The sequence below is a fragment of the Mixophyes fleayi genome, chromosome 6, assembly GCF_038048845.1.
Source record: "Mixophyes fleayi isolate aMixFle1 chromosome 6, aMixFle1.hap1, whole genome shotgun sequence".
Lineage (NCBI taxonomy): Eukaryota > Metazoa > Chordata > Amphibia > Anura > Limnodynastidae > Mixophyes > Mixophyes fleayi.
In genome coordinates, this window is record NC_134407.1 from 123408868 (window position 1) to 123436462 (window position 27595).

The following is a 27595-nucleotide window of genomic DNA, read 5'->3' on the forward strand; positions in this document are numbered from 1 at the left end:
AGTAATATGACAAATTAAAAACACATGCATATTAAACACAGAAAGTGGAGATAAAAGATAGAGTATTAGTTTGCAAACCCTATCAATGAGTACAAATCTCTAAGATCTTCATAAGGCATTGTCAGCTGATCTTCTACTTATATGAATGAAAACAATAGCAAAGGACACATCTGCTGTGATGTAGAATTGACGTACATATATTTTTTTACCATTAATTAATTATTTCTTTTGGTACAAATTGTGCTCATAACTATGAAACACGTCAGTGCTCGGACACAGATGCTTGATAGAGGGCGAAGGAAAGGTTACGCAAATCATCAGCAAACACAAGGCAGATGCAAGAAAAGGCAATTTTTATTGACACCTTTTATTGACTGTCAGATAGGAAAGGATTATACCATGACTTTATAAAGCTTGTATACACATGTACCTGGATGTGTGTCACACAGTATGATATAAACATTGACTTACTGAAACTATAACGCTATATGTTAATGCTGCCTTCTTAATTACTCCCTCCTAGTAACTTACATAAACCTGCAGCATGGGTAGGACACGAGAAAGCTAATTTAATGACATGGCGCAAGACACAGATGCATGCACCAATTAAAAGCAACCATATATTAACTTTCCTAAAACTCATAAGCTCTAGGCTAATCAAAGCTAATGACTGGTTGCTATGCTTACAGTATGAGTGTGCTATTTGCACCAGGTTATTGAAATAGCCAAGATGCCATAGAATAAGCTTCAGAAGCAAAACGTGTGTTGGTCCAAATGATGTTGGACTCCAACAAAGCTACAAAAAGGGTTCAGTGTATGCAATTAGAATTGTCCAGCATAGATTAGGTTATCGATTGCCTCAACCCTGTTCTGAAGAAGTAATACCTTTATTATTATAGATTATAGTTATTTTCATGGGAAACATTGCATATATGTTCTAAACTCATTTTCCAGTACACAACCCAGAAGAAAATGATGTAGTTTAATAGAGTTTATAGATGCTCTCAGGAAGTCACAATAATGCCGAAGTGCTCTGCATCCGACATGCGGGGCTCAAGCAGAACAACAGAAATTCTACATGATAGGAAGAATCATGTATATTTGGAAGCAAACAGCACATGTTGTGAAAGCGAATGCTGCAAAGGAAGAAGTTTAAAACACCTTGGGAGGAAGCCTTAAACACTTATAAAAACAATGATATAATAAATCTTACATAAAAAGAGCAATAAAATGGCGAGAGAGCTCTTAGAAAACTTTATGTCAAGCAGTATATTAACATGTCGTTTCAGATATCCTCAAAGCACCCAAAAACGTAACAAGATTTGCATTTCAGGTCCTAACACAAGTCTGTGGGCAGACAATATGCAGTCTAGATGACTAAACAAATTGCCTAACATAGCCTGCAACACACTACTCTGCTTAAAATGTATGCCCTCCTGTGGGAATGCTCCGCTAGGACCCCATAGTTTTTCATACCACTACCTGGAGATTTGATGCACTGTGTCAAAAGAAATGTGGCATCTGATTGGATGGCCATGAAACCACCCAGCTACTGGCTATAGTATATCAGATCTCTATAGAGTAATGTCTTTGGCTAAAGTATGGATAGGAAATATATGTTATTCCTAGTCTGGGGGAAGGTGGTTCAGTAGGAGGGATTTGTGTACCTCTTCCCCAAATTGGACAGACCCCATAACAGAGATATTTCTCATTGTAATACCTGAATTATCAAAACAGACAAAAATAAAATTTAGTACAAAATCCCTTAAATTTCTAAATATCAGAAAAAATGAACGTAAAATATTTACGCTACAGGAAGATATATTGAATAACCTCCACTAGACAAGATGGCTTCCTCGCCAGCTTTGTTACATGTTGTGAAGATGTTTCCTGAAAAAAGTTTAAGGCTTATTTAGAAAAAAAAAATCTACAAGCAATGAGAAAGTTCTGATTGTAATGGAAGATGATTCTATACTGAGCCAAATGATTAAAGGTATATTGGTCTGAGTCTCTAACCATTTACTTTTCATATACTCTCATTTAAACTTGTAACCTCTTTCATTATAGAATGGAGTCTATTTTCACTGGATAGGGGTCAACTTTATATGTCTCCTACACCTTACTACTATTTCATTATAGCCTGTACTTTCAGAACCTTGTTTAACAAATTTAAAAAAACATGGGTTTAAAATAAATCATACTGAATACTTTCAAGGAGAACTACCGTCAACATACATTTCAAAAGTCTTTTAACTTAAATATAAATGAACACTTTAAATTATTTCATTAGAAATAAAGACTATAATATTTCCATGGTGTTCCACCTCTTTAACTTGTGACTAAAAACTTCAACCTGCTAAAGTGCATCTTTGTGATATTTTCTTCCAATTCTCCATTATACTTCATTGAACATGTGTTTGTACATTGCAAACAAGGCATTGATGCAGTGCAAAGCTTTACCAATACATCACAGTCTAATCTAATCTGTGCCTGAATACAGGGGTAAAAGTACATTCTGTTCTCATCGTGTCTAAACATATTGACCTTTCAACATGTATCAATCTGAACTCAGTTCCTCTTTTCCACAGTGGTCCCTTCTACCTGTTGTATTAATATTTTGCAGAATATTAGTTTAATAACCCCAGTAAAGATCTGCAAAAGATTACCCTGTTTCAATTATCCCTCAATAGATTCAGGGAACGTACTTCCTTTTTTTTTTTTGGTGTAAGGAATAAGAGTTGACCCACCAATCCATTGCGACGTCCAGTTACTGGGATTGAGGTTGAGAAAATTGTCAGTACATCTTATAAATTATTTGAACTGCCCAGCAGTGCCACATGTTTCTTATTGATATGCTCTGTACAGAAGTTACAAAAAGAAAAACAGTCATTGAGTATTTCCCTGTCTGCAAAATCACACTGTAGATGCAGTGAGACCAGTCCATAGGCAAATAATAGGCTCAGAGACCTAAGCAACTTAAACCAGGTCTAGTGTGTCTAAAAGTGATTTCAAAGTGACTCCATTCTGTATCTCTCCTGCACTAACCTGATGCAAGCACTGATTAAGTGGATCTGTGCATGAGCAATTGCACAACAGTCTGTGTGTGCATTGCTTCAATTTAATTCAGTGAAGGAGGTATAAAATGGGCCAATGGGATGGGCCAGGACCATAGGGGTGGGCTGTACTGGTGACCCCTACAGTTCAACTGCATTGATGGCATCTAATATGAAACAACCCTGAAAATGCCAAGATTTTTGAAGCAGGAAATGGAAACAAACTGTATACAATTTACATTATACTGGGTTCGAGAAGAGATGGTGAGTGTGGAATGTATTGAGTTCAAGCTGTCACCTGAACACAAATGGAGTAGATTTTGCTGGCCAGCAACAAACTCCATTTGTCTTTCCTTAAAAATAACAACAGACAGAATAAATAGACTGGGTACATATAACACTTTGGCTGCCAGACCAACACTGTGTCTTTCTAAATTAATATGAGGATACTCTGGCAGCCAAAGAGTTAAAGGCAGCTGCACGGTCAGAGATTGAAGAAGCCTTTGGGTTGCCCAGAATAGATATGTGGATAATCCATTGTTCTTATAAACATTTTCTGGAGGGGTGGGAGGAAATGAACACATCCATAGCTTCAGAGCAAATCAGGATTTATCCAAATAAGTGACTGATAATAAGCCATCAAATAAGAAAATTATTCAATTGCATTCTATAACAGAACACATTTGTTTTCAAAATGAATAATATCATGCTAGGGAGGGGGCCAGTTCATAAGGACAGAACTCAATGGGCACCTGAAATCTGGGTTTTCCTTTGCTGCAGCCGTGCAGTTGCTCTAACAAAGTCAAATTCAGTCCAGCGTACAGAAGCCCATGGCATGGGTTCAATGTATGGGCTGAGGAGGAGGACGAGCAGGAGGAGGTCCTGGAGGCATCCGTGGAGGGGGAGGCCCTGGTGGGGGCTGCCGTTGTGGAGGCTGGTTTGGTGGATGGTTTGGTGCAGCAGTGTTAGTAGGAGGCTTATAGATCGCCTGACTTCCATCAGCCTTTACCCTTGTGAAATTAATGCAGCGTCCCTGAAAAAGAAACATGGAATATAAAAATTATGAAAATTCAAAGTGAAGTTAAAGGTTTAGGAATATACTGTGAGCCTATTATGCAATTTTCCCTTAAAACAACGGCCCTAAAAATATACATTTTTCTTAATTTGTATTTTGCACTTTTTCAACTGTTGCCTTTCTTGTTTGTTTACTGTACGTGCAAATCCTTTCTCCCTAGGTTGTAAGTACATGTGTTCATGTGTATGTGTGTTTGTGGGAGGGTGGTGATACAACCTGTCTGGTTTTCAGGTGATGTCTGTCTTTTGTAGTGCACAGAAAAAACTTTTTAAGGAGCATAAATAGTCTGCATAATGTATAAAAAAAATGAAAAAAGATACACAACAAACTGTAAAGCCGCAAAGATTGGTGGGAAAACCAACAGAATCCTGAACCATTAAAAAAACAAAAAATGATATTGATATAGCAAAGTAATGTTATTGCTAAATACAAACCTAACATCCAAAAGTATCATGTTCAGTAGTAGTATTGTAATAGTAGACTTAATAATCAAATTCAATATATGGTAAAATAACAAAAAGTATCTGGAAATGGCAAAATAAACACACTACTACCCAGTGTCGGCATGGAAATTTGGAAGTGTTGGTATGGGAAATGTATTGGGAATTTAAGTGGATTGAATGTGATAGTCTTACAATGAAGGCAGTAGAAGTGCCAGTATGGCAATACCCCCATATATACCCTCAATTCAAGCACTACTACTAACTAAAAAAATCATATAATGCGGCACTGTATCAGGTTGTTGGAAGTCACCTGGAGATATAATCAAAATAAATAAGCTGCATTAATGGATCTTCCCAAGGACATCGCGCACTTGCACAATAGCTTACAGTTAGTGTGACATCATTGCAATCTCTGTAATGAAAGAAATGCATTGGGTTTTACTATTTTTTTCTTTTAGCCAAACAACTAGGGCCCATTAATTTTTAAGGGGTGTGTCCACCTTATGATGATTTGAATCTACTGACATGTGCCTTTTATCCAAGAAGAGATGTTTATTTTCCTTATCCTCAGATAGAATACAAATAGTAAATGGGGGAGGGGTGACATGACTTACCTTAAATGAAGAAAGAGTGTTTTAATAGTTTATTTTATTTTTATGAAATGAGGGAGTGAGAGGGGAAAAGAGAGAGAGAGAGAGAGAGAGAGAAAGAGAGAAGGTGAGAGGGGGGAGAGAGAGAGAAAGAAGGGGAAAGAGAGAAGGGTTAAGTTAATAGTGATAAATTGCACTGGTACGAGGAGTACTCCTGTAAATGGCCCAGAGTCACCAGAGGGCCTGCTGGCCGCCAATGACAAGGTGGCAATGTGCCTCTATTAATTTTTTGCTACAATATCAGTCTGGCAAGGAGAAAACGCTCCACCCACACCACTGATAGCCGGGCCCGCCCCTGTGATAGTCTGACCGGACTTCACACTCATCTTCCTGCCATGGTCGCTGCACAGGATCAAAGATGGAGTGCTTTGCCCGCAATAAATCCCATTCTGACCAGTGACGGTATGGAGGACTCTCAAGAGTCTATGGGCCTGATTCATTAAGGAAAGGAAAGGAAAAAAACTCAGTAACTTCGCACCTAGGTAAAACCATATTACGTTGGAGGGGAAGGTAAATTTAAAATGTAATGGAAGATTTATACTTGTGGTAGGTCATTTAGTAGATCAACTTTTAATTTCAGTGTAAAAATACAGCTATCAAGTATTTGTGTGCTACATAAAAAAATAGCCAGCATTTAACTTATGTGCAAAACAATAAACTAATTTTCCCCCCTTGCATTCTAACATGGTTTATCTTGGAGAAAATGTACTCCTTTGTTTTGGCTTACTTTCATTAATGAATAAATGTTTAAATGGGCATGTTTGAGAAGTTTTAGGTATTAGCATGTGTGGAGATCTGATGGCATGTTAGGGACATGTGTGGAGGTCTTGGTGGCATATGGGAAGGTCTGATGGGTATGTAAAGGGCATGTGTGGAAGTCTGGGTGGCATTTGTGGAGATCTCATTGGCATATAAAGAATTTTTTTTGGAGGATAGGTAAGGGACATGTGGGAAGGCCTGAAGGACAGGTAAGAAGCATGAGGGAAGATGTGTTGAGCATGTAAATGGCATTTTGGGAGGTCTGATGTCATGTGGGGAGGTCTGGTGGGCATGTGAGGAGGTCTGGTGGGCATGTGGGGGAACTTTGGACTAAGTGAGAGGCATGTGGGGGCATTTTGGGATGAGTGATAAGGTCATTTTTGGGCTGTTTTTTCAGTCTCAAATTTAAGGGTAACTTTTGGGCCTTATGAAGGTTGGTTGTATGTATTATATATTGTGTGATCTGTGTTATGTACTGTGTTCAAGCACTGATCAGCTTTTCATAATTCATGCACCTGAACATTTTTCAATGAGACCCCAACATTCCAGGATGCAGACAAGAAACCAGCGGACTGTGAATGCTACAATAACAAGCAGGAGAGCACAGTCCACTAACAGGGGTGTAGCATGCACTTGCTCTGTGCACCACAGTTCCGCCCTTGTGTCCAGTGAGCCTGGGAAAATCGGGGTTGATCGGGGGGGTTTGGACCAAGCCTTTTGGGCCTCACATTTTCTGACGGCGGCCCTGAATGTCACTCTGAATAAACACCATCAATTAGGAAATTCTATACAAAAAAGTAATTACACTATTTACTGCATGAGTGATATTATGTAACAGTTACTTAGTGAATGATTCATGTGTAGTGGCACTATATAAATAGCTGATTATGATGATCATATGTAGCAGATAGCAGCCGAACAACATTGTAATTGACTTTTCATCTACTTGCCATGCACTGAAATAATGTTTGTTGCTAATAATGCTCGCAAAAGTGACCAATTAGAGAAAATTAAGTAGTGACATGCCCTATTAGCGGGCAACAAGCAATATTATCATGTCAAGCTGTGTATGAGTCCAGTATCTATAGCAAAGCAGTATGTTGCAGATCAAGTGAATGGCCAGTGTATACCAATACACTGGTAATTATTACTATAAAGAGTGACAAATTCTATGAAAGAGAAACTAACTTTCAGATGTAACACAATAGAGGAGATTCAGTTCTGTGCGGGTGTCGATGCGTTCATTTCCAGGTTCTACAGTACCCGGAACTTTGCTAATTTTTATACACACCTCTATAGGGTGGGAGGAAAAATTGGCGAGTGTTGTGAGACACTTGAGAATTGAATCAGCCCCAATGAATGTAATCTCTTGCAAGCAGGTCCCTCTCACATGTCACAAGTTCGAGTTCTGTTCTAAAGCTCTACATGGCTATATTAAATTGAACTCTACATCTTGAGCTCTATTTCCACTGTCATTGGTACTACCACATATGACATTGTGATAATAAATATATAACACCTCATCATTATGAGATATAAATTCTGGCACTTCTTATCTAATAATCACTCTGCTGATTAAGCATGCCAGCTTTCTGACAGTTATTTTTTGGGTGTAGGAGACTATTTGCCTCTGCTTGTCACATATCATTATCTGCAGTCAATTTCCCTTGCAGCATTACAGTTGTGCCCTGAAGCTGTGGCCTGGGTAACAGTGTGTGTCACACATATTTGTCACCACAAGCTATGAAAACAATATTACAACACTCAATTTCCCTACACAGACCGTAACACACAGGATAAAAACTGAATAGCACTTTATTGAAGGGAGAAACATGGTCAAAAACCAATCTTTCAGAAATGTTGTGTGGAATTGAACATTTAAAACATTGTATTTTATTTCTTTACACAAGCTGAGTTTTTATTATATGTAGAGTTCTATTTTGATGCTCATTAATATTGCTGTCAGTTGACATTGTTATTATTATCCTTTTTATTTACATAGCGGCAATTACAGACTAAACTTCCTTGTGGACTGCAGTAGCAATAGAGATGACTGCAAATTTATAAATGAAAAACAACTGACTAACCAACATAAATCATTAACAAAAAATTAACAAGTAATTTGTTATCTAATTAAATGACCTGTAAAGTTCAATGATATCACTGGAGGATTAAATATGGGCAGCAATAAGATCTTTTCTTTTAGGGATCATGAGAGTTTTATGTAGCATGCAAAAGACACTGTTACTGCCTACGTAGACCGTTTAGGTGTCTTTATGTCCCCATACACCATAAAAACACCTTTGGAATATTTAAAAGTACTGTAAATTTTAGCTATCTGACGCTGAGAGGGGGGAGATTCAATGACTGGTGATGTGCCATGCGGTGTCCGGCTGCGCACACTTCCAGCCATTAGGATAGGAATTTCTGCTTATTTTTCCAAGCACATCTGTGGGGTGCGAGGAAAAATTTGCAGAAATTCCTGCCATAGAATCGGCGCAATGTGTCTCTGTGTGTTACAATTAGCCCAGAACAGTCAGGTTCTAGAATACCTGGGGATTATAGTCCCGGTTTAGGGATACACTACAACAGTGCACTTAAATAAAATGGCAGATAATACAGATGTCCCGAGGATAGGTGGCTTGTGATGGGACATCCTTATCAGTATCAATCAGTAGTCAAGGCTGAGTGCAGTGCTCTCCCTCCACTATATCAGTGCAAGGTTAATTTAATAAATAGTTAATTGCCAACAAGTCCGTGTAGTGTCACTTATTACGTAGTATAAGTGTTAAGGTTAAGATAAAGGTTTATGGTTATGTTATCAACCGCTAAGCATTTTATGTTCTCCTAGTGTTTGCGTGGGTTTTTCCACCGGGTGCTCCAGTTTCCTCCCACACTCTAAAAACATACTAGTAGGTTGATTGGCTGCTATTAAATTGACCTTAGCAGCCTGTGTGTGTGTGTGTGTGTGTGTGTGTGTGTGTGTATTAGGGAATTTAGACTGTAAGCTCCAATGGGGAAGGACTGATGTGAGGGAGTTCTCTGTACAGTACTGTGGAATTAGTTGCACTATATAAATAGCCGCTGATGATGATGATAATAATTCCCTGGATCAATTTGCTATTATGCTCTTTAGTAATTACACCATTTATTGTATAAGGAGTTTATACTACCAATTTTTAAATCAATGTAATGGGTTTATTTGATTTAATTTAATGACTATGGCAATATTAAAAATACAAACATGTCTAGATGCAGCAGTATAGGTCAATGGCTTTGACTACGGACCCGGCAAGTAGCACTATCAACATTTCTGGCTACATAGGAAACTACATACGTATGCCAAAGTCTATTACTTTCCCCACTGTTTTTATATCAATCAAAATTATTAGAAATTGGCAAAAAACAGAAAAATAAAAAATGCAGTGTGCTCTCGTCAAATCCTCAACCAGCCCCTGCACAGATCACTGGCAGCTTGTGATTGGCCGGTGGTGAAGGGGAGTCTACATGGGGCTCCTAGCAGAAACCATATGTGAGAGGATGTGTCGTATTTTATGGGGGATTGTATGGGGGGGATTTATTATTTTTACCCATTTGGACTATGACGGATTAGGAAAGAAGAACAAAGATTTTATTTTCTATGTAAAAAATAAAGTGGTGAATGAGGGCTTGGGAAGCCTTTATTCAATTAAACTTTATTTTAGAAATGTTTGTGTGCATTTACTTATTTTTACTCTTTTGGTATATTGGGCAGGGGCTTTATGGACTTGTGTCCATAATACTGGCATGGTAAAGTGGTATCCAGCCTGGCTGTACATTTTCATATTTATTTATTACCAAAGATTTTTCAATTCATTTCAAATAGCCCATTCTTTCCCATGAACACATTCACTTAAATGTGAAATACACACTGGAAACACCAATAAATTAGTGTGCAATCTTTTATATGTTTTGTGGGTTTGTTTTTCAGGAGTCTGGTTTTGAAGCAAATCTTGAGTATTTGAACCAACTAAAATTTTTTTAAATTATTTCCACTTCAATTTACTAAATTGATCTTTGTTACAGATCCCCATGGTCTTTACTTATACAATGGGAAATCTGTAATTTCACAGTGTCTGGCGATTCATTTTTTATTTTTTGAAGTTTGGAAAACAGGTGTTTTATAGGTTGATTTGCCTTTTGTAGATGTAATGTAAATAATCCAGTTTCTTTTTAAGGTGCATTTATTCAGTCTTCATCTGCTCATTTGTGTGTCCGCTGTTGATCATCTGAATGTCCACAGCATCAGTAGTATGAGTGTGTTGATTATGTTAGTAAGGACAGGGCTGCATACAATAGGGATCGTTTCATGCTATGACGAGGAAAATGGAGACAAACAGAAAGTCACAAACTGAGTGTTAGATAGTGAAAGGAGCAGGATCCCCAACAGAACAGTGATTTGAGGCTCCGGTCACATTATGCAGGAAGAATGTGGTTTCAAACACAGGTCTATAGGAAATTAAGTTCATACCTACAACTTGTTTCAAAACTCATGAGATGGTCCCTGGCATCAGAAAACTCGATAAAATTGATTTTGGATGATACAATTAAGGGTTCCTGATATCAGAAAACTTGATACCCTATTACATGTTTTCCTATGTGTTTTGTGTAATCACGTTGTGTTTTTGCACATACCTTATCTCCTGACTGCGGCCTCATCAGAGACACCTGGTCATATCCTCTCCTTAGCAGAGCCCAGATTGCATCTAGTTTACCCTGCAGTACAACAATAAGTCACACATGAATTCACAGAGCTAACCAGGATTGTGAGACGGTATTAAGTAAGTCTATCTTTACCTTGATTGGACTGTACCATTTCCTTTCCTGCAGACCACGACGATGAGGGTTCTTCTTTGGTTTGGGCTCCCAGGGCTCGAATTCTTGTTCTGGTAGCTTAATAATGGCATTTTTGGGTTTTTCAAGCTTTGCTCCCTCTTCAGTTGAACCTTTACCACCCCACCTCACCTACAGCAAAAAACATATGTAAGCTCACAAACATAGCAATAACATTGTAATATTTCATGAAGTAGAATGGGGTTCTGCAGCCATTACTTCAGAAGGCCTTAAAGCAAAGTTTATTTATGGATACCCTTCAACACATTCACTGCCTGAGCTGCATCATAATGGTTGGAGAGAAGAAGGGTTTGCTTGTTTTTTTTATAGCACAGTGTATAAAACATAACTATATTTGACAAAAAGGACTAATTTTATTAAGATGTCAATATTTACATACTTTTTAAATGTTTATATTCTTTTTTATCAACATATATGCATGTCTTGCACCAGGTCTCAGCCTATAATGTTTCTGAAGTTCCTCTGATCGACAAGCTGAATCTAATTCAAACAGGCAAGAGCAGAGATGAAACCCCTCTTCTTGTTCTTCTGCCTCAAAGTATCATCTGATCCCTCCCTCCCTTTCTGAGCGCTGATTAATTGGGGCCTTATGTGGAGATAGGTGAAAGCCCCTTTGTTTATTGTAAAATACACTAATCTGCATGCCCACAAAAAAGAATGCACATACGTTTGTATGCAGACCTGACACCTTAGACCTGAGACCTGACCTTGTACCTCCATCCATTTGGAGAGGCGGAATGGGGAAGGGAAGGGGCATGCAAACGTAGACCTAGTACAGTAAGGGCATGTTCGCATTATTGCAAGCTGAGGAAGCTCCACATGTAAGCCTGTCAGTTGCTATATTACTTGTGGGTGCTTAAGGGCTGGCATGAACACCCCACTGATGATGACTGTTGCCAGCACTAGCTAGCTGCTTCCGAGTATATCACACTTACCTACTCTCCCGGAAATTCCAGGAAGTTCTCGGATTTCAGGGAGTCCTGCGGGAGAGTAGGCATCCTCCCGGGTCTTGGTGGAGGCGGGGCTTAATGCCACAATGGCGTCACAACTCCCACTCATACATTTGTCTCATGATCTCCCCTCCCAGAGGGATGGTGCATATTATATGACTTTGTGGGTGTACTTTTGAATTAATCTGTCGCTAGTTTCATACATAAGAAAGAAAATTAAGGCTGGCGTCTTATAGAGGGTTTGTTTTGATTTAAATCAACCCTAATAGTGAAGGCAAATGTAAACAAACTTTTCTTGTGCTTATGACCTGGTTGGGTGTAAGTGTATCTGAGTGTTGATATGCCTGATGCAAACCTGGCGCATGTGTTACTGGTGCACAGCTGGATGTACATTGACATGTGTATGACTCAGCGCATGGGCGAACCAACACAGCTTCAGCCCCTTTATGTTAGTGGTAGATGTGAAGCAGCACTAACGATCATGTTCATAAGGCCCTGTTATGTGCTGAGAATCGTGTAGAACATGGTAACATGACCCTCCTAATGACTGTGTATTTCAGATTACTGAATATTCTGAAAGAGATGCTGACGAGTGTTAAATTCGAAAAAAGGTCATTAGCCTACTTCTAAGAAAAAAACAAAAACTCAAATATTTTAATGCAGATTTTGGACTTTGGTAGATTTCTTCCTTAATGTTTCAATATACTTTATCTCTATATATTGTATATGTACTTACTGGGTTTACTGTTATTTAAACCTGTTAAAACCGAAAGTATAAAGTTAAAAAGTGTGCTAGTATGTCACATCATTTTGTTATGATGCGTAGCAACAGACAGACAACAGGAAATATCTGTGGTCCAGTGGGTGTTTTGTTCTGCAAGTTTGTGTAGCAGAGGTCGCTCTGATATATTCCTGTTTTAGAGCACAAGCAGTGCTATTAAGAGACAAGTATTCTTAATAAATGATGGAGTGGATGTTTAAGCTACAATGAATGGATGAAAGACTGGGTTTGTTTACGATGGAATAAAGAGAATCAATGCAACCAGAACACAGAAAGAGGTTCATTGTAAGAGTATCGAGGCTGTTTACCAAGGGGTGTGGTGTTCTCAGATTTGCTAAATGGATTGAAATATTTTTCATACCATTTCTGGAACTATAAACCCAGAGAATAAATATATTTACTAGAGATGTGCGCTGACCCCGTCTTTTGGTATTGGATGTGTTTTTGGTTCTAAAATGTCTTTGTGTTTTGGTTTAGTTACAGGTTTTGCCCCAAAATCGTGAAGGGTTTTGATTTTGGATCTGGAGTTAATTAAAAATTGTGAGCAATAGGTAAAATTATGTCATTTTGAGCTTTTTTGCTCCTATGTTACTATTTATAGCACAAACATTCCTTTCCAGTCAATTTTCTAATGATCCCTTCACAACTGTCCCAATTTTCACTGATTTTCACCAAAGTCTGCAGTGATCTTGCAGGCTAAAAATAGTGACAGAGTAGCGGAAAATATACATGGCACAGACATCACTTTTCACCTAATATCTCGGCTGAAGTGCAGTTGGAGGATGCAAAATGAGTCCTATAAACATATGAAATAAGACTCAATCTCTGACAAGTTTGAGCTGGTGCAAAAACCCATTTATTTAATTACAATATTCTTGCTATGCCAATTGAAATCTCAAAACTAGACACAGCTTTGGATAACAGTGGTGACAAATGTTATGATCACCCTCATCCTCATCAAAGATGTCAATTACATGTTCATTTGAAAAAAGAAAATACACTAAGTTTGCAACCGTTAGGCAGAATGTGCGACACATTGGAGAGGGACAACAGCAGTACCTGTGGACAGGGTCAGCAGCAATACAATGGAGAGTGTCAGCAGCAAATACATTGGAAAGGGTCAGCAGCAAATACATTGGAGAGGATCAACAGCAATAGACTGGATAAGGTCAGCAGCAAAAATATTGGAGAGGGTCAGCAGCAATTACATTGGAGAGGGTCAACAGCTATAGACTGGAGAAGGTCAGCATCAAAAAAATTGGAGAGGGTCAGCAGCAATATATTTAAGAGAGTCAGAAGCAAATACATTGGAGAGGAACAGTAGCTGCAGTATCATTAGACGGACAGCGTCGGCATCAGTAGACATTATTTAACAGATGAGGAGAGAATAAGGGCAGAATGCTAGATGGTGCAAGATGGCATTGTCCTTTGGGCCACCCACCCAGTTGTGAAACATACATGTGTGCGACAGTTACAGGATTGACATAATTTGATTGGTGGGCACCCTAATAGACCAGGTAGTAAAGTCAACATTATAATGTCATTGACAGTATTATTAGAACAATTTAAATTAATTGAATTGTCGGCTAATGTTGATTTTATGAATATCGAATATACGAATGTTCAGCTGTCAAACACAGGGCATTTTTACTGTTACAAAAGCTAATAGACAAAATGTAAATAGTACAAGATGGAATTGTCCTTGAGTCCACCCACTCACTCATATGTTAAAAAGGATGCCATGCACATAGTTTAACAAACCAAGCACTTCAGCGACAGGGGCTGACACTTTTGTGGCTGAAGTGCTTGATTTGTTTGGGCCCCCACAAAACACAAAATTTTGGTTGTTTGTTGATGAACTGGAATAAATAGCGGTTATATATTTTTTAAAGAAATTACTAATGGCCATCTTCCTCTATGTTGACAATGTCATCACCCTCATTATCATCCTCATCACTGATGTCATAATCATCATCACACAATATTAATTCATCCCCACTGGAATATGCACATTCTTTTGGTAATTGGGAGCAAGAACATTATTCCTTATACAATTTGTATTGCATTTTGATGAACACCAGTTTTACTACATTTTTGGGAAGCAACCTCCTCCGACAATCACTCACAATGTTCCCGGCTGTGCTAAACACTCTTTCCGAGTATACACTGGAGGGTGGGCAGATTAGGTACCCCATGTCAGGAACCGCTGCAGCCAGTACAACAAAACCCGGAATCTGCTCCGAAAGTCTGGTGTTCACTGGAGCCCCTAGGGGTGGGGACAGACTTGGCTGCAGACAGACAGAGGGTCGTGAGATGTGTACTGACTGGGGAGAACCCGGGGAGAACCCAGGGATATTGTGAAATAGCATACAGCGGTGGTGAAGTCCAGGCAAAAAGGTCAGGGCTGGCGGCAAACAACAAATCCAGGAAACAGGCAGAGATCGAGGTCACAGGCAATACAGAAGAGTCCAGTACATGGTCCAAGGTCATACACAGCAAGATCAATCTAAAGGCAGAGAAGGGGAACTGAGCAGGGAGCAGGTAAGTATGCACAGAACAGGAACTATAACCAGCAGTGAGGCCCAGTCCTCACTGCCTTAAATATTATGATGGACAAATCAGAAAGGAGGAGGACAGGGCTGACAATGAGCCTCAGGAAGCTGCTAATTAATTACTAGCTGGGAACTAGCTTAGGTAATAAGATAACCAGGAAGCATGTATAAAAATATAAATGAACCCGTTTAAATAATATGAGAGCTCCCCCTGGAGTTGGAGGATGTCACTACACCCTCCTGTATCTATGCAACAAGGATAATCCCAAAGAATAAAACCAGAGCATAGAAATAGAGCATGCACCCGGCTGCTAAATGACGCCAGGATGTGGCGTACCACCGCGGCTCGTGACACCCCATAGCTAGTTTGTACAAGGGGCCACAAACTTCCTTTTTTCCCTCCCAGAATTCAAAAATACTGTCTGAGATGCTAAGTTCTACTTTATCTTTAAAGTAATCCTCCCCAATTCTACTAAGGTTTGTCTGATTGAGACACGATAGATGTCTCAATATATTTTACCCCTGACCAGATGTCATAACGTTTCACATAAGTGTGCAGCAAAATTGTTGACTGGTCATCAGTGTGACTATTAGAAAAGGGAAGTTTTTTCAATGGCAGTAGCATTTAGAGGAGAAGCTGAAGAAGGGAGCATGTCATGTGTGACTTGACCCAACAAAACACGCTCATGTAGAATGTAAGCTCCACTGTAAGAGAACAAGTGCACTCAAAGAGGGAGCTCTCTGCCAGTCTTTTAAAATGAAAGTTTTTTAAGTAAAATGTATCCAGTATAGATAAATGCATAGACTTTTAGCCCTGTGGTCACCTCCTCCTTCAAAAGGTGAATAAGGAGTCACTTGTAACTATATGCAAACTAGAGATGGGCGGGTCCGGTTCCCCGAGAACCGAACCCACCCGAACTTTGCCTATCCGAGTACCGAGCTGAGTAGCTCGGTACTCTCCCTCCCGCTCCGAATCCAAATCGAGGCCGAACGTCATCGTGACGTTGTCGGATCTCGGGGCTGGGTTCTCGCAATACTTCAACATTATAAATACCTGCCTCCACAGCAATCCATCGCCATTTGACAGAGGAAGAGAGCAGGGTGTAGTCACAGGCTGATTAGAGCAGGGACAGAGAATCCAATATTCTTCTTGCAATTGCTATAACAAAAATCCCCAGTGCTTTTGGGGTGTCCCCCATAATAGTGCATAAATATTTCTGGCTGTCAAAAGTCATATCTGTCAGCAGTATCTACCAAAATTTTTTTAGCACTCCTCAGTGCTTTTGGGGTGTCCCCCATAATTGTGCATAGATATTTCTGGCTGTCAAAAGTCATTTCTGTCAGCAGTGTCTACCAAATAATTTTTAGCACTCCTCAGTGCTTTTGGGGTGTCCCCCATAATTGTGCATAGATATTTCTGGCTGTCAAAAGTCATTTCTGTCAGCAGTATCTACCAAATAATTTTTAGCACTCCCCAGTGCTTTTGGGGGTGCCCCCATAATTGTGCATAAATATTTCTGGCTGTCAAAAGTCATATCTGTCAGCAGTATCTACGAAATAATTTTTAGCACTCCCCAGTGCTTTTGGGGTGTCCCCCATAATTGTGCATAAATATTTCTGGCTGTCAAAAGTCATATTTGTCAGCAGTATCTTACCAAATAATTTTTACCACTACAAGTGGGCTCAGTCCACATATGATCAGAATGAGCAACCAGGTTCTGTCACCAGTCCTGATGTTAGTGTTCCCAGTACGTCATCTGGGCAAGGCGATGTCAAACTACACAGTGTTTCGAAATCAGTCCAAAAAACCAAAACCCCAAAAAAATTTACTCTGTTGAAGCGAAAAAGAAGTGTTACTGAGCAAAAGTTAAGTGCCGATAAAAAAAAAATGCCAACATGCCATTCTACACACGCAGTGGCAAAGAGAGAATGAGGCCTTCACCTTTGGCTATTAGTGGCAGATCCAAAAATGTTACCGATGCCTACAAGTGGTGCACAACTACTGTTATGCGTCAAGGCCGAGCTGCAAGATAACATAAAGGCATTAGAGGATAATGTTTGCTCTGAATCAGAAATGACACCAATACCTGTGGAGAGTCCATCCAACAGTGGGATGTCTAATCGTGGGCATTCTGTTAGTGTACCCATAAAAAAGGGCCCTTTCAGCAGTTCTGCTGATGTGTGCCTGAACAGCCCGAGTGTAGCCGGTGATACACCAAGTGAGGATGACACTTTGGAAATAGAAAAGGATGAGGGGGAGATTTGTGGAGGTGACGAGGGCGCTAATGAGGATGTTGATGATTATGATGCAGACAGATACCAAATTGCTTTTCTCAATTTCTATTTATATTCTAGATTAAATAACGGCTGAATAGTTTTCTATTTTACTCCTAGTGGAGACGGGATCTGATGCAGACAGATACCACCAAACTACAGTGGTCCATTTAATTTTACTTTCTAGTTCCACAGTCTATGCAGGCTGCTTTTTTTAATATTCAACTACAAGTGGAGGGTATAATATACACCCAAAGACGATGGCTACATTGCCAATAATCAAAGATGGAGGAGGTAGACAACCAGGTTTGTCTGTATAATTTGCAGACAAGTGTTCGAATGAAGGACGGCCTACCAGGGATTAAATTTTTTTTTCCATAATTTATTAGCTTTAGAATTACCTCACTTATCTAAGAAACTGGTGGAGCACTAAATTAGGTTATTTTAGACCAAAAATTTTTATTTTTTTCAAAAATAGCAAAACAAAACCAAACAAAACCAAAACCAAAACCAAAACACGCAAGGGCGGTTTTGCAAAACCAAAACCAAAACACGAAGGTAAACCAGATCCAAAACCGAATCCAAAACCAAAACACGGGGGTCAGTGACCATCTCTAATGCAAACAGACATCTCCTTTGCTAGAGCTATTACTTCTGATGACACCATTTATGTCCAAACCCTTAAAACGCCTTAACACAATAGGGAGGCGGGGGTAAGTTGTTAAATAGGAGAGATGAGAACAGGACATAAAGACAACAGAGGGCAGGAATTGGCTCGAGGGAATATAAGCTTCCAGGTTGTAAAGGATATAAAAAAAATTGAGCCAGGCAAGAGTTAATATTACAGGGTTTTTGTTATGGTTATTGGGTTGCCATAATTATGGCTTTTGGAGTGGCTGATAGCTGATTGGTCGTGCTTTTTAGTTGTCACCACTTTCATTAACATCCATTACAATTTGTGCCATTTCATTCGCCAAACAAGTGTCATTATTTATTAGGTAAGATAACATTTGGTAAGGGCACTCAGGTAAAAGTAAAAGTGTAAATTAACCACTAGGCGACCTATATTATTATTGGCATTACTACACCTACCCCTTTTCAAAAGCATATTTTTCAGACCTTTTGCTGGTCATGTATGACTTCAGAAGGTTTGCAATATTATGTGAATGTATACAATGGATGTCACAATTGGAGCCCAGGGAATCATTTAAAGCTCCCCCATCCCCCGCAACAGTTGCCAGAAATTGTGGAGCGCTTCCAGAAGATAGCTAAGATTTGATAATATCAGCATACAGGGGAAAATATATATTAATACTGTACTGGATTATGCTACAAGGTATCTGGAAGCCATGGTACTTCCTTGTATAGAAGCTAATAATGTGGCAGATGCATTGATAGCAACATTTACTTGGATAGTAATTCCTATTCAAATCTTTTCAGACCCAGACAGTCAACTCAGAGACCCTGTGAAAAAATGAGATATAATAGTGGGAGGGAAGCGTTTGCACCGAGGAAAATCCCTGATGTGTTGAAAATCTGGAAGAAGATGAATGGGAATTCAAACACTAGGTTGAAAAAATTGTTAGAACAGTTGAGTGTTGGGGAGAGAGTTTAGGGTGGGGCACAAAAGGCTGGCCCTGACCCCAGTATGTCAGTACATCAGTTAAACATTTCTTAAAGGATTACATAGTTTAGTAAATGACGTTTATTATTTCCAGATGGCATGGAGGCCAGGGGCATAATGTAATAAAAAGTTTGCCCAGTTGATTTTTATCTTGGGGTTATTAAAGGAGCACCTCCGTGAATGGTAAATTAACTGGCATACTCTGTCCAATTAGCTTAGCCCCATAACTGCATGTTGAAAAATCAAAATACAGGGCCCGATTAATCTTGGAACACAATGTGAATGCACCTTGCATTTAAAAAAAAAAAAATCAACCATACTTGCACGCACTATAAGTTACTTGCTGTATGCACACAGACACAACAGACTGCAGGATACGTACAATGCATATGTGCAATCTCAAGTCCCATGAGAACGCATGCAAAAAGAGAAATCTGTTACATAAATGAACCACTCTTAATACTATTATGATTAGTAAAAATACATTTAAAAAATATATATATATTTTACATTACATACATAATCCATGATGTTCTTTACGCATTTTTATAGTGTAACTAACTTGAAAACACATGTTCTGGCACTCAAACGTGTTAGCCATCACTATTACTATCAGTTGTCACTTACACGTGCCTTATAGCTGGTGCAAGTGATATGGTTAAATAACACGTACCTAAGAGATGCCCAGAGTTTGAATTGGATGAATGGGCATGTGCTTGACCTTGGCACGTACTTACTGTATCGCCCTTCAAGTCGTAGACAGCCAGATCATTTGCGTGTGGACATGAATTGCATGCAATTGGGTCCGTTTCTATGCATAGAGCAATTTAATGCAAGATACGTCATGCAACAAGGCTTACATCTGAAGATGAATCAGACCCACAATGTGCTATATGATGCTTCAATATACCTCCCAACACATTACTTGTCTTCTACTGGTAAGTCCATCTCCCTGTTCACTAACTAGCACTTGTTGCGATACACAGTACAGTTTGGGGCCAAGAACTGCCTTTTGGCGCAAAACACAATTCACATATAGCAGACAATGAAGCCAATGCTATTCAGAGTTGATTTTAAATTGGGGTGCTTGGGCACACCACCTACACAAAGACAATAAAACAGATACACCACATTTCATTATTACCATACCAATAAACCCCCTAGTAACTATCAGGATCCACTTATCCATTATAAGAGGCACCCAGTTTCATAGGGAATACACTGCTGTTCACTCCAATAACTGAGGTGCAGAACTAATTTTACTAGCAAAAAAAGTATCTAGAACAATGGATGTTTTAATTAACCCACTTCCTCCTCTGCCTCCTCTGTGCTCATAGAGATGCAGGAGGCAAAGTACTGTGACAGGCCAATGAGTGATATTGTTACTTAAGATGCTCAAAATTGTTTCAAAGTGGTCCTTGAACAGGTTCTACAGTGTGAACATTTGTAAATGTAAAAGTTAACAAAAAATTAGAGCAAAACTGGAACAAGACAAACAAGTTCAACCATGTTTCAGGCTATCTTCAAACTTTGGACTTTTTTTTACTACAGCTTGCTGCTCTAATAAACCAGTACTAACTATTATAACATGTTGCAATTTAAGATCAAACAGGTAACCTTTTGCAGTTATATAATTTCTTTAAGAAACACAAGATATACACAGTTTGTGTTCAGGGCGGCCGTGGCGTTCAAACCAGATTGATCTGATTGAGTGAACAAGTACAAGGCATTCGAGCCAGCCTAATTTCATCAAAATTATTCAAGCATTTCAACTGGTTAGAATGCTGGATAAACTATTGTATTTTAATTTTACCTGGTTTTCCAAAGACATCAATCAGCAGCATTCATAGTCACCTGAACAGCCAATTCTAAAACATAGGTCAGCACACACTTCTAATTGGATGCACTATGCACCACTCAATGGGCCTGAGTCATTAAGGAAAGTAATACATATCTCCAGGACTCACTCAAAAGGTCTAATTGGGATTGGCTGTAGGATAGGGACACGGAGCCTTGGAAATCTTAGCACAACATCTCGATCTTTGCCCTGATAATACAACGATTCTTCAGAACAGCAAACAAGGCCCATACAAACACCTTCATATTTAATGTACATAGACATACAGTATACACATCTAATTTGGAATGGCTATAGGATAGGGACACGGAGCCTCTGCACGATAAGATTTCACTATAGTTGTGTATTTTTAACTGCCCTCCATTTTACCTCCATTCTTTTAATACCCCCCACTCCTCTTCCTCCATAGTAAGATGCATCCACAGTTGGCCATTTTTTCTTAGGTAAACCGTCCTCATCATCCGATTCCTGAAATAGAAACAGGCAAAGAGAAAGTTCATGATCCATTCTCTATTACTTTGTTTGTCTCCGTGAAGACCAAATAGTATTCTATGCCTTCATTACCAGTTGTTTATGACTTGACCGCTTTCCTACACAAGTAGTGTAATATTGTATCTGTGGGACAATGTACTCCCTACCATAAAATGTAATGATATTAAAATCTACCAATATGACTATATAAAAGCACATGACTACAGACCCAGAGCCTTTATACAAATAACTGAGATGTTTTACAGTAGGCAGTATACTTATAATAGTCATTTATACATATATGTGCCCTTACAAACACCTTCATATTTAATGTACATAGACATGCAGGACCTTATTTAGAGACGGACGCAAAGTCCGTTTTAGGCACATCCAACAAAACACACTACCATGCATGTGCAGAAAGCACCAAATCCGCCTGCATCTTGGACACTTGCGCCTAAAACAGACTTTGCGTCTGACTCTAAATGAGGTCCACAGTGTATATATATATATATATATATATATATATATATATATATAAACACATGCACACAGGGCTTGATTAATAATTCAGGCCACCCTAGGATAATACATTTGTAGTGCTCACACCAGGCTAATATGGGTAGGGAAATATGAATCTCTCCTTAATTTAAAATCAGGCTTCCTTCACCATTCAACATTGTTTATGTTTTGGAAACTCATTACTTGACTTTTTAAAAGGGTCACAACAATTACATAGTGAATACTGGTTTTGCAGTACTTCTGAACAAAGCATCACTTAATAATCAGATTACCTTTTTTCTACTCAGAAGAACACTGTGTTTAGTATTAATAAAGGATTATTAAGTATTATATCCCTTTAAACCATTAAACCATCATCTTCCTTTTTACTTGCTTAGGGTTTGATTTTATTTCCCAAGTATGTGAAAACGACCATTATCAGAATCTATATGAATAGACAGTCACGCAAATAAACAACCTTTCAACAATCCATCACGGAAATCTTAGGACAACATCTCGATCTTTGCCCTGATAATACAACGATTCTTTAGAATAGCAAACAAGGCTCATTAATCACTCCCCCCATTGCTTTTATTTACTGTCCTGCAGCTGGAAACTTCTGATAAATACCCTCTTGTATTTATAATGGGAAGCAGCATGAACTCTCGTGGCATTCACGCATAGGAAAGCCAGAACTATTCTAGACATCTTATGCAATACATACAGTCAAATCCACTTAATGGGCCATTAAGAAGAGCAAAGCAAAAAAAAGGAGTAATTTTGCACCTTGGCAAAACCATTTTGCATCGGAAGGGGAGGTAAACTTACAATGTGGGGACAGATTTATAGGGGAGGGCATTTGCGAGATCAACTTTAAATTTCAGTGAAAAAATAAAGCTATCAAGTATTTGTGTGCTATATGACAATAAAGCCAGTATTTTCTTTATGTGCAAAATAATAAACTAATTTACATCTCTTGCATTATAACATAGCTTGTCCAGGATCAAATTTACTCCTTTTTTGCCTTGCTTTCTTTAATAACTCAGGCCAAATGAGTGTATCTGTTCTGCCACAGCAAATTACAGTAACGGTCCCAAAAGATTTAAATAATGTTAACATAAAACACAGATTCATGCCTGTATCTTCTTTCAAGTCAGTCATTTAAAACTTGACTAAATTCAGATGCATATATATCAATATAGTGACAATTGTGACCTTGCTACAAATTGCAATACAAGCATGCCTTTGAACATGACCAATTTCGTCCATTCACATAAATGTAACTTTATCATAAAAGTATTTTTTGAGTTGGAGTATGTCTTTGACAAAACTGTTGGATCTAAACCATTTTCCATATATTTGCCTACTGTCTTATTGAGACCTAAAAGAAGAATATTTATAGATACAAACCAGCGTCTAAGAAAGCATATGTAATGGCAATAAAACGTAAAAACTGTTTGTTTGGAAAATCTCTGCACATAACTGTATCTATTTTAACGCATTGCATCTGATTGCATGTACAGAGAAGACGGATTTATATAGGAAAATCAGGGTTTTGAGGATGTACCGTGAAGTTGACTGTACACTGGCTGGATCAGGGTGGATCATATATTAACACTGTAATAACCATGTTCATTGTGAGGGGTACAGAGACTTTTAAGAATATAATTAAGCTGGAATTTTGGTCCTGCTTCATGGTCAAGTGAGCTCAGACTTGTAATGAGAGGCTGTGCGCATTGGGCCTCATGTAGAGTCGGACGCAAGTTCAACTCGTAAGCGCAAAAAGTGATTTTGGCTACTGTGCATGGCCAGCATCCAAGGATCCATCTCAGGTTGCTCTAAGGCTGAGACGGATCTCCCACTTACATCTCTCTGCGCTTAGAAAGGCAGAACGGGAGAGGTGAGCTTTTTATGTGTTAAGCTGAGGGGGAAGAAGCCCCAGATAGGTCTCTAAGAGACTTTACTGTATTAAAATTGAAGAAAATAAATAATAAATTACAAAATCATGTTGTGCCCTCCCGAAAGAGGTTAATCAACACTAGTGCGGCCAGCTTAGGCTGGTACTATCAAAATCAGGGGGACAAGCACAGGGCTGGATTCCCTAGGGAGATTCCCGAGGAACAGATTCACAATGGCATCAAGATATTGATGCAAGAGTATTCAAAGGATGTTGACCTTAATCTAGTCGATGAACTCTTGCACTTCCATCTGTACTTCAAACAAGCTCAACCTGAAAAAGAACATTTCAGCCACTAAGATGTATATCAAACAATATTCCAGGAGAAAATTCGGATACCTTTTCCAAATGTAGAAACAATGCTCAGGTTGTGACTGTATTTAATGATTGCTAACTGTACAGGTGAAAGATCATTTTGTAACTAAAAAGGATAACAAATACTCTACAGTCAACAATGTCCCAAGATCGGCTGTCTGATCTAAGCATTCCCAGCATAGTAACGTTTATTACGTAATGAAATAAATATATATATATATATATATATATATATATATATATATATATATATATGTATATATATATATTTGCATCCAAAAAAGCTCGAAAGAATCTGTTCTAACTTTGTATATAGTGCAATGTTATTACTTAGCTGTGATTTCCCTATGAATGTGTGAACATCTTCCATACTTATAAAAACTTTACTTTAAAGAAAACTTTAACAAACTTTAACTTACTTGTTGTAAACTTATTAAACATTATAATTTTATAAACAATATATTAATTAATGTTAAAATGTCAGCAATGTTCTACTTTCATTGAGTAGATAAAGAACAGAACAAGGTTTTATGCTATTTTGGGCCTCCTAAGATCTCCTAGCCCAGGGACTACAGTTGCTTTTATCCAGGACTGCTGTTGCCCCTACCCATCACCAGAGGGTTGCAATGTAGATTCAATATATGTGGCTGTAAAATTGTTAAGGTAAGTGTGAAAACCATGCTGTGTGAATTTTGGACTTGTACGAGTGACACATACAGACACTTGAAATCCATACCCCTTTTCTACGTACTCTGAGCTGTCATCATCTTGATGCCTTACAGTTTATTGCTATTTGTTGTTCCTAAGCGTTTGTTAACATATGTTATTGTATGCCATGCATATTTATGCTACTTCTTACATAAGCTAGATATGGGGCGGATCTAGAAAATACTTCTACCCGGGGCGATGTAGGGGGACGACGACGATTTAGGCCCCGCCCCCTTTTTGACATCTGAGTCTGCCAGCGGCTGCATACTATGTGCAGGTCCGTTCAGCAGTGACAGGAAGGGACAGTGTGCTGCCCAAATGCTCTTATTGTGTTTAAAACACAATCAGAGCGGCCGGGCAGCACACTGTCCCTGCCTGTCACTGCTGAACGGACCTGCACATAATGTGCAGCCGCCGGCAGCAAGCCCCGATCGCCCCCCCCTGGATCCGCCACTGAGCTAGATAAGTTATTCTTAAATGTCGCCAGCTGAAGTATTTAATCAGGGATAAGACAGAACAAGATGTCTGGGTTAAATAATTAGCGTATACAACTTTAATACTATCAAACTTTTTCATCTGGCCAACAAGGTCATTGTATTCTAGTATACTCCTAGGGCTAGATTTACTAAACTGCGGGTTTGGAAAAGTGGAGATGTTGCCTATAGCAACCAATCAGATTCTAGCTGTCATTTGTAGAATGCACTAAATAAATGACAGCTAGAATCTGATTGGTTGCTATAGGCAACATCTCCACTTTTCCAAACCCGCAGTTTAGAAAATTTACCCCCCAGGCACCTTCACTCCAGGGAACCAACAATCCCCAACCAACATGGGGGAGGACAGTCAGGGGTAAATATTATCAATCTCCCACCTATCACAAGCTGGCTACCGTACCTAATACAACACCATTAGTTCTGTCACCGTGGGAATAATGAAGGGTTTATAACTTGTGTCTTTTGAGTGTATTGTGTGCTTGTGGATTAGTGACTAGGCACTGCTCTTCTGTCACATGTGTACCTTGTACCCCGCAAAAAATAGCATCTTTCTGGTTATTGTATATATCCACCTGCCTTTATTAAAATCTATGAAATAAATTGGTTACAATAATCTGCTTAGGTGATTTCAAAGAACTCACTAGGACATGCCTCCAAAAATGGGACATCCTGCTCTCTGGCTTGTTGGGGTACATCTAGGTTCTTTCTTAGTCTCTCTACTGTTGTCCATCTGTACAACCTCCTTTGGGGTCTATTCCTATGGTTTCCAGTACTTCCCCTATGCCAATGATACTCAAATTTATTTATTTACACCTTAACTCTCTTCCTGTCTTCAGTCCCTATGTTATTTAAAAGTGAGGCACCTATTTATCAAAATGTGGTGATAAAGGAGGGGTAATATGTACTGATGTTATGTTTTTCAGTTTGCAGTTCAAGTTGCTGGGAGAAGCAAATATTCTTTTAAACTGTTACTGGAGGATGCTGGGACACCCTTGGGTATTTCTGGGCCCTTTTTAGAAGCTGAAATAGTGCACTGAGATTATGTTATTACTATTTTTTATAAAGTATATTCTAGAAAGAAATATATTAAGAATCACCTCTCATTTTTAAGTATTGTTGGCATTGTTTAATACAGCAAATGTTAAATGTACAAATATTGCTGAAATATTGTTTAGTATATAATGTAACAAAAGTCTATTGATGAAGTACCCAGACTCAACATGTGCTTCACAGCCCAATTTCTTCTACCTACGTTGCTTAAAAATGCTTATACAATTTTGTAAAATTTCTTGAACGGAAACTTTTCAAGGCTTATTCATCTGTTATATAAGAGTAATATGTTGTTGCTTTGGTATCAAAATTCATAGAAACTGGAGTTTAGTGCATAGAAAAAAAGCTCTAGTAGCTGAAGAGTTAAACCATAATGGGGTAAATGAAAGGAAGTCTGTGTATACAGAGCCGCAGTGTCCAGCTGTATCCTGATGGAATAAGGGGCTCAGATATATGGAGTCATGAATGAGGATTCTGTTGGATGGGACATGAACGGCAGGGAGGGAGCATAAATGTTAACCTCTTAAATTCCAACAAGGATGTTTCATGGTATCAAATGGTACAAACTATTTATTTTCCTTTAGAGGTATGAAGATAATTGAACAAGAAACTTGCAGTGTTTTGTAGTAACTCTATATGCTTATATATTGCTAAAATATTTCTGTATAAATAAAACAGAAGTGGGGGTCGAGGTGGGATTAATTTATGCTCTGGGATCTAACAGCTTCAGTTATGCCTCTGCCAATAAGTTTTGAAGATAAAATACTACTTGTGTACAGTCATTCTGTACCTTGTAGCCTTTTTACCCTTTGAAAGTCAAATATTCCTCTATATATATATATAAAATGACTTTCTTATGTAGACATTAGTTATAACTGTACCATAACTTCATGTATTTTATACTGCCACTTCTGGAATAGCGACCATTTCATCTACAACTAACGCTTTCACAGAAATGATCCTTTTCAGGCGACACCAACTCCGTACCAAAACTTCCTAGAAGATCTAACTTTTGTCACATCAAATAAAACATATGGCTGGTGTCATTCAAATTAAATATGAGTCATCCAAGTATAGAACAATAATAAAAAGCACACACAGCTATCTCACTGTATAACCACTCTCTCTTGCATTGCACAGAATAAATAACACTAGGCTCCAATAGCATAGGATTCTGAACAAATAAT

At 38.6% G+C, this 27595-nt stretch overlaps 1 protein-coding gene across 1 annotated transcript in view; it reads right to left on the reverse strand.

The window, feature by feature from the left end:
* Positions 1-336: 336 nt before the first annotated feature.
* LOC142161545 (anthrax toxin receptor 1-like) overlaps positions 337-27595 on the reverse strand; it is a 134422-nt gene continuing 107163 nt past the window's right edge. Inside the window, exons 15-18 of the mRNA XM_075217255.1 lie at positions 21282-21380; positions 10817-10984; positions 10655-10735; positions 337-4086 (exon numbers count right to left, since the gene is read on the reverse strand). Coding sequence (XP_075073356.1) covers positions 3895-4086; positions 10655-10735; positions 10817-10984; positions 21282-21380 — 540 coding nt within the window. The 3' untranslated portion in view covers positions 337-3894. The remainder of the gene's footprint in view (positions 4087-10654; positions 10736-10816; positions 10985-21281; positions 21381-27595) is intronic.